This window comes from Fusarium phalaenopsidis (assembly GCF_050370095.1).
Source record: "Fusarium phalaenopsidis strain FUZ10S chromosome Unknown contig_32298, whole genome shotgun sequence".
In the NCBI taxonomy this organism is placed as follows: domain Eukaryota; kingdom Fungi; phylum Ascomycota; class Sordariomycetes; order Hypocreales; family Nectriaceae; genus Fusarium; species Fusarium phalaenopsidis.
Genome location: NW_028145407.1, coordinates 2,451,039 through 2,466,100, shown reverse-complemented (window position 1 = coordinate 2,466,100; position 15,062 = coordinate 2,451,039). Strand labels below are relative to the sequence as shown.

The window sequence follows — 15,062 nt, the reverse complement described above, 5'->3', positions numbered from 1 at the left end:
TGGTCCCGAAGTATCAGAAGCTCGTTACCGTTGATTGGACCATTTCGCCCTTCACTCTGACATGTGGCGGGTTACAAACTTACAGTTCGGATGTATGGCTCCGAGAACACTAGTGCCGAGACCATCCCTGCTATACCTCTTTAAAACAGGAATTTGTCAAGACAATACCTATACATGCCAGGTAGTTTTCGTACGTCTGATTCTGCTGCAGAGATGAAGTGTGGTCAGTTGGAGCGCGAGCCTTTTGATAGTTGTGTTTACCTGTGAGTCTTTTAAGTGCCGCTTCTATGATTTATTTCTAGACGCTCTATCAGAGCTGGGGTCTCCATATTTGCGATAATAACCTAAGATTATTGCGTATCTAGACAGGTCGATTAATCCACCTGCGAAATAAGTTCAGTCGATACATTATTGGTCACGTTGTCACACCTTCTGTCTTGCTGACTCGTGAATGGGCTCTTTGCATTACCCAGAAGTCAAGGCTCGAGAATGAATGGCACTGTTAAGAGCCCTTCCTGATTGAAGTCGCAGGAGCACCGAAAATACAAACGCCACAGCTCATGCATGAAGAACTCAACACATATGAAGTTGGTTTACTGCTTAAAATACACAGGTGCGTTGAACGTCGCTCCAGCGAACTGGTGGCCACTGCCTGTGCTGTTGTTTTGAGTACCATCGGTTGTGTTGAACTGGTGGCCAGTCTCTTGACTAGTCGGGACTTGGTCGCTTATGCCAGTGAGGGACGAGTTTCCAACGTCGCTACACACGAGTGGGTTATTACTGTGTCCCCGTGATCCCATCCCGAGTAGTTGTTCCATTGACTGAGACTTTTTAGACCGGTACCTCCGAAATAATATGAAGATTACCGATACTATTAAGCCGATGAATATGATGGCAGCTGCGCAGACACCACCGATGAGACTAGGTGAGGGCCCGCCCGCAGAAGAGGGCGAATTCGCAGTGGACGTCCCAGACGCAGGGAGAGTCGAGGTACTCTTCGTTTGCCACGAAGTCGACGAAGCGATAATATCCGAAGGTTGCCAATTAATCTGAATCATTGGGGCGAAGAAGGCGTAGGGACTCGAGGTGGTTGTATCCCGGATCGTCAGCTGTGAGAAAGACCCGCTCGTGCCACCCTCACATATCACAGTGGAAACGACGGTGGAGGTAGGTCCAACTACACACGTGTTGCCGTAGTTGTTGGCGCAGGAGTACCCGCTGGTCATTGTTGAGCGTTAGCGGAAGGACTCGACTCTACTTGTTCTAGAGACATTGTAGTTTGAACTTACGTTGGACAACAACCTACAGCCGTCTCCCCAGCCTTCATGGAAAACTGCACGAGCCATTCGCTATTCCCGCCTGCTATCGCAGTGCAGGCTGATGTATGCCCGCTCGGGCACACGATCCCGGGAGAGTAGATGCCCCATCCTCTCAGTGGGTGCGTCGGACTTGGCGCCCCAGCACTGGTGGGCGGCCAGCACGAAGGGTTGTCTTGGGCTCCCATCTGGCCGCAGGACTGCCCCTGAAAGGCAGCGTGGCAAGTCTCGCAGAGCCCGACAAGGTCTCTGCAGCTGGATGGCTGAGTGAATGTTGTCGTGAGGGGACCGAGAATGGTCCGCGGTTGGGATGTGATGGCTGAGGCCATCTCGTCGGTCTATGTTCAGAGACATGAATAACGGGGTCCTCGGAGCTGCAGCATTTTAATTTTGGGACAGGAGGAGATATTTATGCTCAAGGTATGAGTATAAGCGCCGGGGCCCAAGGCAACGGAAGGCGGCTGCCCAGCTTCGGCCTTGGTGAGATGAGATATAGATGTTTTTGGCCTATAAACACTGACACCTGCAGATAGCTATTTGACGCCACATCATCCCTATAGGCCTATTTTTTTTAGTGGTGTGTGAACACCCCCGGGCCCCTGTCTTACTCACGACCCGCTGAAGCTTCGCTGACCTAATGAAACCCCTTTATCCTACGCGCGCGGAAATTTTCTGCTGAGGCGAGAGCTGCTGTCGGCGGTTATTATTAGCGAGGGAGGAGAAGTCAGGAAGGTTAACAAGCGCAGACTAGCCCGTGGTGCGGGAGAACAAAGGCAGGAGGGGACTTCATGGCCCCAGCCGCCTGGTACCCTTAAAAATACAGCGTAATGGGACATTTGACTAATGTACTGACCTGTGATTCGCTATCCTGTCATGCACCCATATGCTCACGTGATCCCCCTTGAGCCAAAAGAGGTCTGAGTTGTATGTCCTGGTTCTCCCTTCTTTGGTCCATTCTCCCTTCACCATTACCTGAAGCTAGGGGCTCATCGTTCTGTAAAAATACCTTCCTAGCCTCCCGGAAAACGTACAAAAGCCCAGCACAGAAAATAAGTTGCATCCCAAGAAACCCAAACAAGATGCCCGGGTACATTCCACGAAGCCTCTTTTGGACAACCGTCCAGGTAGCCGAGGCCGGATAGACGCCGCATTCGCCGCCGACATTGCACTGTCGGTAGCACCCGGCGCGATTGAGAATCCCGGTCTGGGTACTGAAGATGATAAATGCAAACAAGAGCACAGATATGGCATCCATCGTCCCCGTCACATACCTTTTCATGGGGTTCGACAGACCGCCCATTCGATTTACAAGCAGCTGCGCCGCGTATTTCACCACGTAGATCGACACCATGATCAACTTAATCACCGTGCGGCAGTTGAGCCCTTCGGGCGGGACCGCGGCTGACAGCAATATAGCACCAGCGGACCCAGTGGTGACGATGAGAAACGCCACAACGTCGAGAAACCGTCGCCAGAATGTGGGAGGGGCGTTGTATTGTCGTGGGGGTCTTGCGTATTGCCGATCTGGCCTCCAGTTAGGAATTGCCCCGTTGCTGATCTGTTTGTCGGGATCCCTCCTAGCCCACTTGGTTTGCATTCTGTCTATGGCATCGTCTGCCCCTTGGAGGAGAAGGCTCTCTTCAAATTGCGCGAGGAACCGCCTAGCCGTGTGGGGTGACTGCTGCACGCTGATGATGGAGGCAAGGAGGACGTTGGGGACGATATGTACCATAGTCATAGATGAGGAGAGACTCCAGATGTCTATATGCTGAGGTTTGGCCACATCGAAGGTTTTGGCGTCAATATAGACGTACTTGAGCATGACGGCCATAGAAAAACCGAAGATGGCGACTCCCACTGCCCAGAAGTTGGAACCACGGTCCGCAACAAGGGCTAGTGCTGCAGCTTCGAAGGCAGGCCGGTTGGCTGCTTCGCATCTGAGATAATTTTAGTAACTAGACCATCTGCGCAGGAGAAAAATAGAGCTTGACAGGAGATGAATTACATTATCAAATCTTGGATTCCTTTTGGATGGCCGTTTGAGGCGTATGACAGGTATACCAAAGCGATGAGTTTGGATCTCCTCTCAACCTCTTTCTCGACTTCACGAGCCTCGATCGGCTCGCCTTCGGCTTCCACCCTCTCCCTTTCAACCATAATCTCCTTTATCCTTTTTAGGACAACCATGCAGGTCGCCAACGTAAAGAGATAGCTGCTCATCGAGTCAATAGGGTCACCGATAAGGTGCAGAACCGCAAAAGCCTGCGTCTGCCAGCCAGGAATGATTTGGGGACGGGGAAGCTCGGAGATCAGCTGCAACAGAGGCAGTTTGAAATCGATCAGCCGGCTGAAGATGATAGCCGCCGTATAGGGCGACCAGCTGCCGAGACTCTGAGCAAAGAAAGATTCCTCGCCTTGGAAGAGTTCATTGGCAACGGCATCCCTTAATCCGATACCATCCACTAGATCGTGGGGACAGGTCTCGCTGAGGTTACCGATCAGGTCGATGAGAGCGGCCGTGCTGAAGTGAGGCAGCGGAGTGTGAGTATAATTGCTGCAGGCCATTTTGGTGACTGGAGTGTAGGGCTTGAGTGAGTGGTCAAGAGTAATTCAGCACTCCAACGAGGAAGAGAGTATTACTCGGCCTTGATTTGAGATCTCAGTGCAGGGGGATTTGGTTCGATGCTCATGAAGGTGCAAGTCATTGTGTCGTTCTCAGCGCTGGCGATAAGGGCTCTCTTATGTCCCGTCTGCTGTACCCAATCTCGAGTAAATAGAATTGAGGCATAGCAAAGATTTCAGCCCGAAGACATAGCCCCCAACAAGTCCAAGCCGAAGGCATAGTCCCCAACAAATTCAAAGGGAAAATCGCTATCGCTTGAACAATGTGCAGTTGCCCACTGGTTGCATTTGTAACATCACAAACGCCATGGCTTGGACTATTGGTGATATATTGCAGCCGCTGGAAATTCGGCAAAATGACAAGACTCAATTAGTCCATATAGCGACAAGTATTGGTTAGAAGTCAGTCACAAGGGCCATAGCCAAGGTGCATTTTCGTTTCAGCTGGTGGGGGTTTGGTCATTCTTTCTGCACCCAACTCAGCCTTCATGCTGTGTTGTACTCGGTCTAGAATGGCACTCAACCCCCCGTGTTTTTGCTGGCTTGGTACGAGGCACCCCCCCCCCGGCAGCTAAAAATGTCGGCGTAAGAATTTTCCCTCATAAGGCCGGATTGTCAGACAATTGGCTCTACAGGGATCAGAGATGGCGTTCCCAAACTGATGAGAATTATCTCAAGATCAAGAACTTCTCGAGAGGATGCACCGAGGCGATCCAGCTCTTTTTGACAAATGAAAGTATTGCCTGTTTAGGAATGGACGCTAATTGTGGGATAATACCCGTAGTCGGATCTGCTGAGGCGAGGAGACAACGCAATCGATACCATTGGCGGTTAGTGCATCGTGGAAGAGGAGCAGACGGTGCGTCGCCCGAGTCACTTCATTGTCCAAGTCAAGTGCGCGGCCTCCCACCGCCGATATTGATGCCGAAAATCCTATGGATATGGCGGTGATGGCTGAGAGATTGCCGAGATCATCAACTAGAGCTCGGTCGGAGGACTGGCTCCGATGAAAGCCTAACCTGCCTCACAAACGCGCTACACTAACGGCATCAGGTCCATGCTGCCGTTACATCTAGATCGATGCGATGCGATTGCGGGGAAGCATTCCGGGGAAATGGATCCGGGTGATGGGACATGTGGTCGAGATTGATATAATCGGTGACCTTTCCTTCCCACTGCCAAGAGAGGGTATGACTCCTCTTTGCCCCTTTTCTCCTATAGTACCTCATTGCCAACCATCTCTGTATTCTCACGACTATGGAGCCGCAGTCTCCCGTCAACGCTCAGCTTCACTCCGTCTGGAGCGAGAAGCGATTGATTGCAATCTGCCTCTTCATCGCTCTGGCTCAATTCCAATACGGATACGATTCTGCCGCCATTGCAGGGTTCCAGTCTATGCCAGGATTTCTGGCCGTCTTTGGTTATGTCGATGTAAGTCCTTGTCCCCGTGCCTGCAAATGGATGCTGACCAGCCTTTTCTGACCTAGCCAGCCAACCCCATCGGATACAACATCAGCACCAAGGTGCAGACTTTGCTGCAGAGTCTGATCAGCCTCGGGGCCTTGGCAGCCTGCATCGCAATCTTCAAGTTTGGAAGCTTCATTAGCCCTAGGGTCGGCCTATGGATCGCGTCGTTGGTGGGTGCGGTCTCCGTCGCCGCTCAGATTGGGAGCACGAATATCGCTGCGCTCTATTTCGGCCGTATCCTTCTCGGATTCTCGAACGGTTTCTATAGCACCTACTCGGCAATCTACATCGGAGAGTCAACCCCGGCGTATCTTCGAGGTGCGGCCATCGGCATGGTGGTAATGCAGATCAACCTCGGGGCACTGACGGGCATTGTCGTCGACAACTTTACTCAAGTTCTCGCTAGCCGACTGTCTTATCAGATCCCACTTGCCGTCATGTTTGCCATTCCAGTGCTGATGACCATTGGCTTGATATTTCTTCCAGAGACGCCCCGCTACTATATCTCGAAAGGCCAGGACGACAAAGCCGAAGCAGCTATCCGGAAACTGCGAAACATAACTGATGAATCCCGACTGTGCGACGATATTGCAATCATGAAGAATGCCTGGCTTGAAGAGACCGAGATGCGCTCCTCGACACACCTGCTGGACGCCTTCCGTGGTACAGACCTCCGACGTACGCTTCTCAGCATTGCAGCCGCTGTTGCTCAGGCAGCCACTGGCGTTCACTTTATCTCAGCCTTCTCGGTGTACTTTTTCGTCCAGGCACGGATTGGTAGCCCCTTCATGTGGGTAACGGTATCTATAGCGATCGCCCTAACGGGAAATCTGCTCTCTTTCCCGGCGGTGCGGTTCCTCAATCGCCGACATCTCCTGATGGCTGCTTCGGTGGTGAACTCGGCGTGCATGCTGGGCATGGCGATTGCCTACACCGTCTCCCCTGTTGGATCACCTGCTGCAGGAAAGGTCCTCGTGGGGCTGAGTATTGTCTTTGTCTGGGTATACGGCCTTGGCCAAGGTCCTGTGCTATGGGCTCTTCAGACAGAGATGCCGTCTCAGAGACTCCGGGCACAGACAGTTGGTTTCTCACAAGGTGCCAGTTTTCTCGTCTCATGGTTGAGTGCCTTCTGCTCACCTTACTTTATCAACCCTGAGGCTCTCAACTGGGGCCCCAAGTATTGTTACATCTGGGCCGGGAGCAATTTGATTTTGGCCGTCTTCACCTTCTTCTTCATTCCAGAGACCAGAGGGAGAAGCTTGGAACAGCTTGATGAGCTATTTGAGAAGAAGCTGGCTGCGTGGAAGTTCCAGTCCTACATCACAGACCTTCAGCAACCTGATACAGACAACTTTGCTGTGAAGAAAGAGACAAAGAACGACGTGCAGATAGATGAGATTGAGACTCGAGAGTGAGAATGGACGTGAGTACTACGGATCTCCCACATTCCGGTATATTGCCACGGCCTGCTCGATGAGTAGCCGACTTATTACTTGTTGAAACCTTGTCCGAGCTGGTTTGTTGAGGCTTTGAACAGTCAGGGCACCTTGTTGTCTAACAGCATGTATTAAGTAGGTAGGTAGCAACATAGTGCTAGATCCTATAGTCTATCCCTAGTGAATACGCTCCCATTTTGGTCCGACTCTAGAAGCTTCATTGGCCTCTAGATGAAACGAATCCCAGAAAACTCCCGATCGCAAGCAAATCACTTATCTCCCCAGTGCTTCTTCAATGCCCCCAGATATTCCTTAACCGAGGGACTGTCCTCGCTCTCACCTCCCACGTCCATTTTGGATCTCAGTCGCGCTATCATCAGGTCACGCGCAATTTTTGGAGAGGCTAGAGATAGTTCCTCGTCCAACTTCGCTTGACTGATGACTTTGCCGTTGCATAGCTCTTTGACAAGCGTGTCCACCAAATGTTGGCAGTTGTTAGATAACAAATGATATCGAGGATTCAATTCCATGTGATGTCGGCCTGGAAAAGATGTCAGTAGTCCCCAGCAACCCATATTCTTCCTTCAGCTTACCTAGGTCCTGAATCTCCTGATGCGATTTTGTTGTTTCGCCAATGTAATAGCAAGAACTCCACGTGTCAATAAACTCGGGCGTAATCACAGCGACACGAAAGTAATTTTTGCCCAGGGCACTCAATTCCAGACGGTCGCTCATTAAATCGTAGCAGTAATCCTTGCCCAGCCCCCTGTCGACCACGCAAACAGCCCAGTGGCTCACGCTGTTGAGGCTCATGCCGACGTGCCTGGCCAAGAGCTTGTAGCTTGCCTCGGACAGCGCAAACTTTCCAAACGCGATGGGCGTCGTCACCAGGAACACGGCCTTGTGATTGCTGCGAGGGTCGCATCTTAGAGGAGCCATCTCGTGGGCTGAGTCGCCCGTCATCTTGCTCGTGACCAGACCGAGAAACTCATTTCGCAAGCGAATCTCTTCTCTGAGCTTTGCATCCTGCTCATCATGGGCGTATCGCGCTTTGCGGTCCTCCCTTTGCGGTGCCACCGTGTCAGTTTGCCTTGGCCTTAGTAGAGCACAGACGATCGAGACTCACCATTTCTTAGACAGATTGTGATAGGCAGCCTCACCGGCCGCAGCGAGTTTAGAAAGGGCCTCGAATCCCATTGTTTGTTGTCAACTTGAGCGCATCGTAGACTTTGCTTCTGCTTGTGCGTGCCTCAGTCTCAAAGAACAAGTTGAAATCTCCAGCCTCTTACGAAAGGAAAGGCGGCTGTGCGCCCTTTTTGTGGCCAGCAACTCACCTGCAGACAATCACGGCGGGGCGCACAGCCACGCGGGCGTTCCGGAGAACCCGTGAAACCCATGTCAGCATCACGCTTGGCAAATGAGCCTCTCTAGAGCCTCCCAAGATGACGTGTGACCTCGCCAAGACATCACGTGTGGCCATGGTTAAAGACATTTGTTTGACTTGTTTGATTTCTCTCTTGTTCTATTTCCAAGTGGTCTAGTCAACGATCACCTAAGTTGAATGGCGGGCGGACAACGTGCAGCTCGTAGGTGCGCGTCTCCAACGGCAAACTCTAAGCATCGCCCACCAACAAAGGCATGATCTGGCCGATATCTCCATCCACATAGGTGCTCAGCTCTCCATCCTCTTGGTCCCATGAAACAACCGCCTCTGGCCCTAATCCAACACGCACCAGCTTGACCAAACCGTTCCCCTTGAAAACAAGATCCTCGTTAGGCCATCGCAAAACACCAGGCGTGTTCATCCCGACACCAAACTCCAGGATGACCAGCTTCTTCTTCTCCCGAAGAATTCTTGACTTCCAGGCCTTCCACGCGACCTCGCCCTCTTTGAAGGGGGCTTGGTTGAACCATGGGCCCGCCCGAACGCAAATGCTCATCTTCGCTCCACAATATTTACACCGCGGAACCTTGCTCGAGTCCATCAACTTCTGGGTAACCTTGTCCAAGTGTGGGATCGCGTCAGCAACAAGAGGCGCGGATCGAACTGTGGCCTCGACTCTGCAGTTTTCCAGGCACTGTAGGTATGCGTAAGAGCCTTGAGGAGTGGACAGCTGCTTCTCGGACCAGCCGTTGGCCAAGAACATTCCATCTGCGTTGGATGTGCGAACGTGAGCGTCAGGGCCAAACTTGTTCAGCCGCGATAGGAGGGCTTGGTAAGAAGGCATCTTGGGCCAGTTGGCCACCATATTAAGATGAGTAAAGAAGTAGCCCCATCGATGCTCCTCTGATGGCCAGTCATTATAGCCAAAGACACTGTACAGGGACGTCAACCCATATTTGAGAAACCCAGGGAAGTGTTCCGCAAACAGCGATCGAGAGTGATAGTCCAAACCCTCAGCAGCCGATAGTCCAGCACCCGCAGTCACCAAAATGGCGTCTGCAGAGTCGAGCCATTCGCGAGCCAGAGCCAAGGACCCAACAAGGGGCGCTGATTTGGGCTTGTCACTGGGAGGGGTCCAATCTTCGGGTAGGGCTTCAAAAAGTTTTGAATAGATCCCGGTGTCAGACTCGGTGAAAGTGTTGAAAATGATGTCGGTTATTGTCGTTGATGGATGTTCGTCGAGCCACGACAATACTGTCAAGATTGCAATCTCAGCTGCTTCTTTGGCTGGAAACGCGAACAGTCCTGTCGAAATACAGCAGAGTGCAATCGCCTTTCTACCATCTTCTTCAGCTGGAAGCAGCTCCAGAGCGTCAAGAACAGACTCGTAGCATCTGGTGAGCTGTCTCCTCTCAACCTCGGTCGGGGAGGCACCACGACGGAGTTGTGGGCCTACCGTATGAATTACATACGATGAAGGCAGATCATATCCGCGAGTGACAAGTGTCTCACCCGCGCCAAGGTCTTTGTCCCTATCCTGCATGAGCTGGAAGCACTCATCCCGCAAGCGAGGCCCTGCCCGCGAATGAATGATGTTATCAATGCAGCGATGTGTCGGTTGGAAACATCCAAGCATCTGGCCGTTGGCAGCGTTGGTAATTGCAGCGATGCCCGTCAAGGTGGTAATATCTCCTCTCCATAGACAAAGGTTGGTGGCTCCGCCTTGTTCATGTCTAATCGTCCGTGATGGAGTCAACGAGGAGGCTGGTGTGAGGACTCGGTGATCTCTAGCGCGCAAGAGGATAGAGTCGATCTTTTGAAGAATATCTTCCGGTAGAGGCGGCACAGGCGATCGAACGCAAAGCAACTCTTGGAGAAGACTTAATTTTGATCCAGTTTCGAGGTGGGATAAGTGATGTTGATAATGCCGCAAATAGCCAGCATCAGACCAGCTACTTCCATTCTCCTCTGCATCAGAGAAAAGATGTAGTAAAGTTTCGTCGAGCATGGTGGCTTGTTGTTTGGTGTTGATGTCGTGGTGGAGTATAAGCATCAAGAGCACCACATCAGAAGTGTGCCTGCCTATCGATCTTAATATATCCAAGCCTAGAATCCCCGATGTAATACACGCCCTTCCGAGAGATTGAAATATCTGCCAGGAATGACAAATTCATGCTGTGATTATTTCGTCAATCCCACTCGGATGAAGTGGGATGGCCGGTCTGTCGCCACTTATCCCACTTAAGCCGGCCGATATTGGTGAGAACTAGACTTACGAAGATATTATAAATTAGCCACATGCCACTTGAAACGAGATGTCATAGATTTGTATAGTCACTAATGCCAAGCCTCGTCCGAGGAGCTGTTGAAAGCGATATATATTGATGGGTATTATCAGATAATCCTCGCATACGAGGGGTAAATACAATCTAGATCATGTCGGCAAGACCAAGGCCAGAGCCGATGGAAGCAAAGCTTCCATCTTACATAAACTTGTGCAGGAAGCGGCGCCAGGCAGGCCACGAGGCAACCTTGGCACGGTAGGCGTTGATGCTATCCCAGTCATGCTCACGGAGACCGGTGTCGAGGTCAATCTTGTCGATGGTGAGCCAGCCGGTTCGTTTCCAGATGAATCCAGCAACCCAGAAGGCAAGGACGACGGGGATGGCAAGGCAGGCCTTGAAAAAGTCCTCGGCAGTACCAGTGCCAGTCTGTCCAGGGGGTGCGATGGCAACAAAGATCTGGGCAGCAAGAATGATGAAGCAGAGGAAGAGGCCCATATACGATCCGTAGACTCCACCGCAAGCCTTGAAGGGGATCTGATCAAGCGAACGGCCCTGGCGAGCCCAAGCAGTACGGAAGCGAATGTGAGCCTAGGCATGTCCAGTTAGCAAGATGGAACAAAATGTGGCGATAGGAGCAACGTACGAAGCAGATAGATCCCCAGGTGAACAGGGCAGCAAGAGCAGAGACGGCCAGGAGCCAGTCAAAGACGACAGAGCCCGAGGATGCCAGAACAACGTAGGCTAGGCCACCCCAGATGAGGTTGAACAATACCGACATGAGAGGGCGACCAGATCTATCAATATAGGTAAAGATCTTGGGCGCGTAGCCCTGCTCAGCAAGAGCGGTCAGGGTACGAGAGCCTCCGTAGACACACGAAACGCCGATAGAGACGACTGAAACGCAGATGACGAGGTTCATGAAGGAGTCGTAACCCTTGAGGCCAGCGTCCTTGACAGCGAGCACGAAGGGCGAGGTACCATCCTTGTAGGGGTTGCTGCTGTTGAGGAGACGGTCATCGGTGGAGCTAACCAGCATACCAACAAGGGTAAGACCGACGATGTAGAAGCTGACAGACGTTAGCAGGGATCACGAACCACTGTTAGCTTGAGTACTCACAGGGTGATACGCCAGAAGACCTGCTTGATAGCGCCGGGAAGGGCCTTGGCCGGGTTGTTTGACTCGGCGGCAGCAAGACCAACCAGCTCAGTACCAGCGAACGAGAAGGCAGCAGTGACGAAGACACCGCAGAAGCCACGGAAGCCGTTCTGGAATGCGCCTGGATCATACCATAGCTTGGCACCCTGATACGTGTCAAACATGCCGTTGGATGGGCCACCACCGCAGATCAGGATGATGGCGACGATCATGAAGATGATGATGGCAGCCAGCTTAAAGCAAGAGCTCCAGAACTCCTCTTCGGCGTAGCCTAGCGTTCCAAAGATGTTGATGATGACGATGAAGGCCCAGAACACACTAATCCATACGGCTTCGTTGATATCCTTATTCCAGTATTGAACCGTGAATGAGACGACGGTTAACTCAAGCGGTAAGACAATGACCCATTGGAAGACCTAGGACCCGTTAGCAAAAGCGTCCAGCTCGATGCAGTCGAGGGTAGCTCACGTAGTTCCAGCCCATGGCGAAACCCCAGGAAGGATCGATGAAGCGAGTAGAGTACGTGTAGAAACCACCAGAGACGGGATACATGACGGCGAGTTCACCAAGGGCGTGCACAACGTTAAAGATCATGACACCAGCGATACTGAAGCAGATGAAGACAGAGGCAGGGCCACCCTTGGTCATGGCACTACCAGAACCGACAAAGAAACCAGCACCGATGGAACCACCGATGGCAATCATGTGAAGATGGCGCTTCTTCATGGAGCGATCGAGCTCGACAGCACCAGTGCCATAGTCACCTAGAGCTCGCGTTAAGGGGAGTCAGGCTGCATTGACAGTTGAACTTACGACGCTGGAAAGACTGCAGGTTGAGACCATTTCGGGTCATGAAATCCTTCTCACGGAAGTCATCGGGGATCTCGTTGTCATTGCCAGAGCCCTTCTCAGGATCATTGCTGAGAGGGGGCGTCACCGGGCCCACGTCGAGCTCGGCGTCCTTGGACGTCATGGTGAAGGACGAATTCAGCAAAGAATTGAAAGCTTGAGTGTGTAACAGGGATGATGAAAACAAAGACAGAAGGCTCTCAGCGTCGAACTCTGAGGGGTCTTGTAGAGGAGGAGACCTGACACAGACTGAGGGGGATGATCAGCAACCAACGCGGGCGGGACGGGACACTTTATCTAACGGAGCGGCAGAGGGCAAGAATCTGTACGACGGAGCAAGCGGCAGCCCATTGCAAAAAGGGCAGGAGGATGATCAAAGGCGATCCCGAGCCGTAGGGGGGTCTTGGGTATGTGGTAGCACCATGTGAATGCCAAGAAGGGATATGCACCAGCCGTATCAGACGAGATAGGGATGTCAAAAGGTTCCAGGCATCCGGCCCCCAGGGTAGCGAAGCTTCTATTGAGGCTCGCAGCTGAAAGGGGGTGTGTGTGTGTGTGTGTGTGTGTGTGAGTGACTGGTTAGTGCTACCCCGAGTCAGGGATCATGGGCAAGAAGCAAAGCTTGCTCTGGTGTCACGGTCAGCAAAGTGCAATGGAGAGCACAGAAACAAACCACGTATGAGGAGTGCTCTTACGTAGTAGTCGGCGACTGTATTGAATAGCAAAACGCCCCGGAGCAACGTCTGGACGCCTCCTACGCGATGGCAGCGGAAGCGCTGTCGCACATCCGCACACACACACACGACCAGTAGCCAGATGCTCAAGGGCTAGTGCCGTTGTCCCCTACCGTCTCCTGGTGCATGGTTGGCCAGCTCGGGCTAGGGTCCCCGCACTTGGCAGAGCGAGCTGGGTGCATCTTGGCCAAGAGATATGATCGCTGGCTATCTTGCCTCGACGCGTGACCTTTCTGGTGGTCTCTACTGCAACGGGGCTTCTACTAAGAAGGGAAGGTGTTAAGATCGATCACTGTTGGAGTCGGATTGGGGTCCGACTTGGCAAGCAGCAGCCAAGCCTCTACCCTCGTTCTGGTGAGCGGACCAACGTTCTTAGGCTTATTTGGTGGCGCCTTCGGAGCCAATCCGAGAGAGAGCTAACCATCAAGCTTAATCACCGTCCGAGACGAGAGAGGGGGGGGACGCGGAGAGGCACAGTTCTGTACGGTGGTGGTGGTGCTCTTTTGGCCCTCATCGTGGCGATGCTCACTCTCCAAACGGTTTTCCTCCTTCTCCTCTCAGTTTAACCTGCCATTACCCCAAATTCGCCTCCACAAATCCACAGAGGTTATCGCGACCCGATGACATGGGAGACGCGGCCGCTCCCTGGGTCGAGGCTCAAGATGGAAGGAGATGAAGTCTTGGGTGCCATCTCGACCCTCGGCGACAGCTTCCAGAATCACGAATGCGAGGGCAAGGAGTTTCATGACGAGCTCTAATCCCGGCGCAAACCGTATACGGTGCACCCGTCACGCTCTCCCTCGGCTTCCTCAGCCGCAGCTCCTGTTGATGTTGTCGCTCTGTTCTATCGCCCCATCAAGATTGCCGTTGACGCTTTGGGTGCCTACCCGTCCGTGTCAAGATAAGGACCATGCATTGCGGATCTGGGGATAGCGGGTCGTTATGGATACGAGTGGGAACAGATAATGGAAGCATCGTCAGGTCAGTCCATGATGCTTTCTTGCTAAGTGCCGGTGGAATCCTTCTTCTACAGTGGATACGGGGTACAAGAGGACGTGCCATGCTGTACCACCTCCGAAGCATGAGACACGGTCGGAAACAGGTGGTCCCTGGTCTCGGGTGAGGGCACCTGGGCGCATGTGAGGTGCAGCGACAAGCAAAGGGATACCTTGTCCAGACTTCATTCAGGCAAGCTCACAAAAGGTCATTCCGAGCAGCAACTTGTCCTTCGCCGCTGGCAATCTCTTGGCCTCTAGACTCGACTCAACTCGACTCGTCACGAGGACCCCGGCGATTGTCTCTCTTGTTGGCTGCGAGTGGATCACGGCACCAATGGCTTGGCAATAAAAGCAGACAACACAAAGGACCAAACGGGAAAACAGTGCGGCCATTTCCATCCTCGTCGGACCATGGCTTGTCGCTCCAGGAGCCAATGGAACGACCGTGATTGCCAGGACTCTTGGCGGACATGGGCTAGGTTCTTGGCGGCCTCGAACCGTTGGAGCAATCCGCAGAGAAGATAAAGGCTATTATTAATAGTTACCAAGCTTGGCTACAACCATCTCATCGCCTGGGAAAAGTTTGCGGGGAAAAGGCCCGGTCAGCAAAAGATTGACCTGCCATCCTGGACAGTGACCACACAGTCGGGAGAGCTTAGTTTGAAGAAGCAGGAAATAATATTGACGAAATAACGAGGTCATCCCTATTGATAAACAATCAGTCAACCCTTGGTTCAATAATCTCCTGCTTACTTCGTACCCTGGCCGGGTCCTCCCCCCTCCCACACCCGAACAAAAGTTCCCTGGGCTGGGCG

At 52.5% G+C, this 15,062-nt stretch overlaps 5 protein-coding genes across 5 annotated transcripts; 1 reads left to right on the top strand and 4 right to left on the bottom strand.

Annotated features, from left to right (window-relative positions):
- Positions 1-2,156: 2,156 nt before the first annotated feature.
- LRP88_07323 (uncharacterized protein) lies at positions 2,157-3,881 on the bottom strand (the record flags this gene model as incomplete). The annotated part of the gene is made up of 3 exons (XM_083243853.1): positions 2,157-2,169; positions 2,588-3,253; positions 3,322-3,881. 3 exons carry the CDS (start codon positions 3,879-3,881, stop codon positions 2,157-2,159), a joined length of 1,239 nt encoding a protein of 412 aa, XP_083101077.1.
- Positions 3,882-5,195: 1,314 nt separating this feature from the next.
- On the top strand, positions 5,196-6,820 carry LRP88_07322 (general substrate transporter; the record flags this gene model as incomplete). The annotated part of the gene is made up of 2 exons (XM_083243852.1): positions 5,196-5,373; positions 5,430-6,820. The coding sequence occupies 2 exons, from the start codon at positions 5,196-5,198 to the stop codon at positions 6,818-6,820; spliced, it is 1,569 nt and encodes a 522-aa protein (XP_083101076.1).
- Positions 6,821-7,110: 290 nt separating this feature from the next.
- LRP88_07321 (uncharacterized protein) lies at positions 7,111-8,038 on the bottom strand (the record flags this gene model as incomplete). Its single annotated transcript, XM_083243851.1, has 3 exons — positions 7,111-7,382; positions 7,435-7,904; positions 7,968-8,038. 3 exons carry the CDS (start codon positions 8,036-8,038, stop codon positions 7,111-7,113), a joined length of 813 nt encoding a protein of 270 aa, XP_083101075.1.
- A 416-nt stretch (positions 8,039-8,454) lies between these two features.
- On the bottom strand, positions 8,455-10,233 carry LRP88_07320 (DHS-like NAD/FAD-binding domain-containing protein; the record flags this gene model as incomplete). The annotated part of the gene is made up of 1 exon (XM_083243850.1): positions 8,455-10,233. The coding sequence occupies one exon, from the start codon at positions 10,231-10,233 to the stop codon at positions 8,455-8,457; it is 1,779 nt and encodes a 592-aa protein (XP_083101074.1).
- A 475-nt stretch (positions 10,234-10,708) lies between these two features.
- Positions 10,709-12,639, bottom strand: LRP88_07319 (amino acid permease-domain-containing protein; the record flags this gene model as incomplete). The annotated part of the gene is made up of 5 exons (XM_083243849.1): positions 10,709-11,098; positions 11,154-11,577; positions 11,628-12,082; positions 12,135-12,430; positions 12,480-12,639. 5 exons carry the CDS (start codon positions 12,637-12,639, stop codon positions 10,709-10,711), a joined length of 1,725 nt encoding a protein of 574 aa, XP_083101073.1.
- Positions 12,640-15,062: the final 2,423 nt, after the last annotated feature.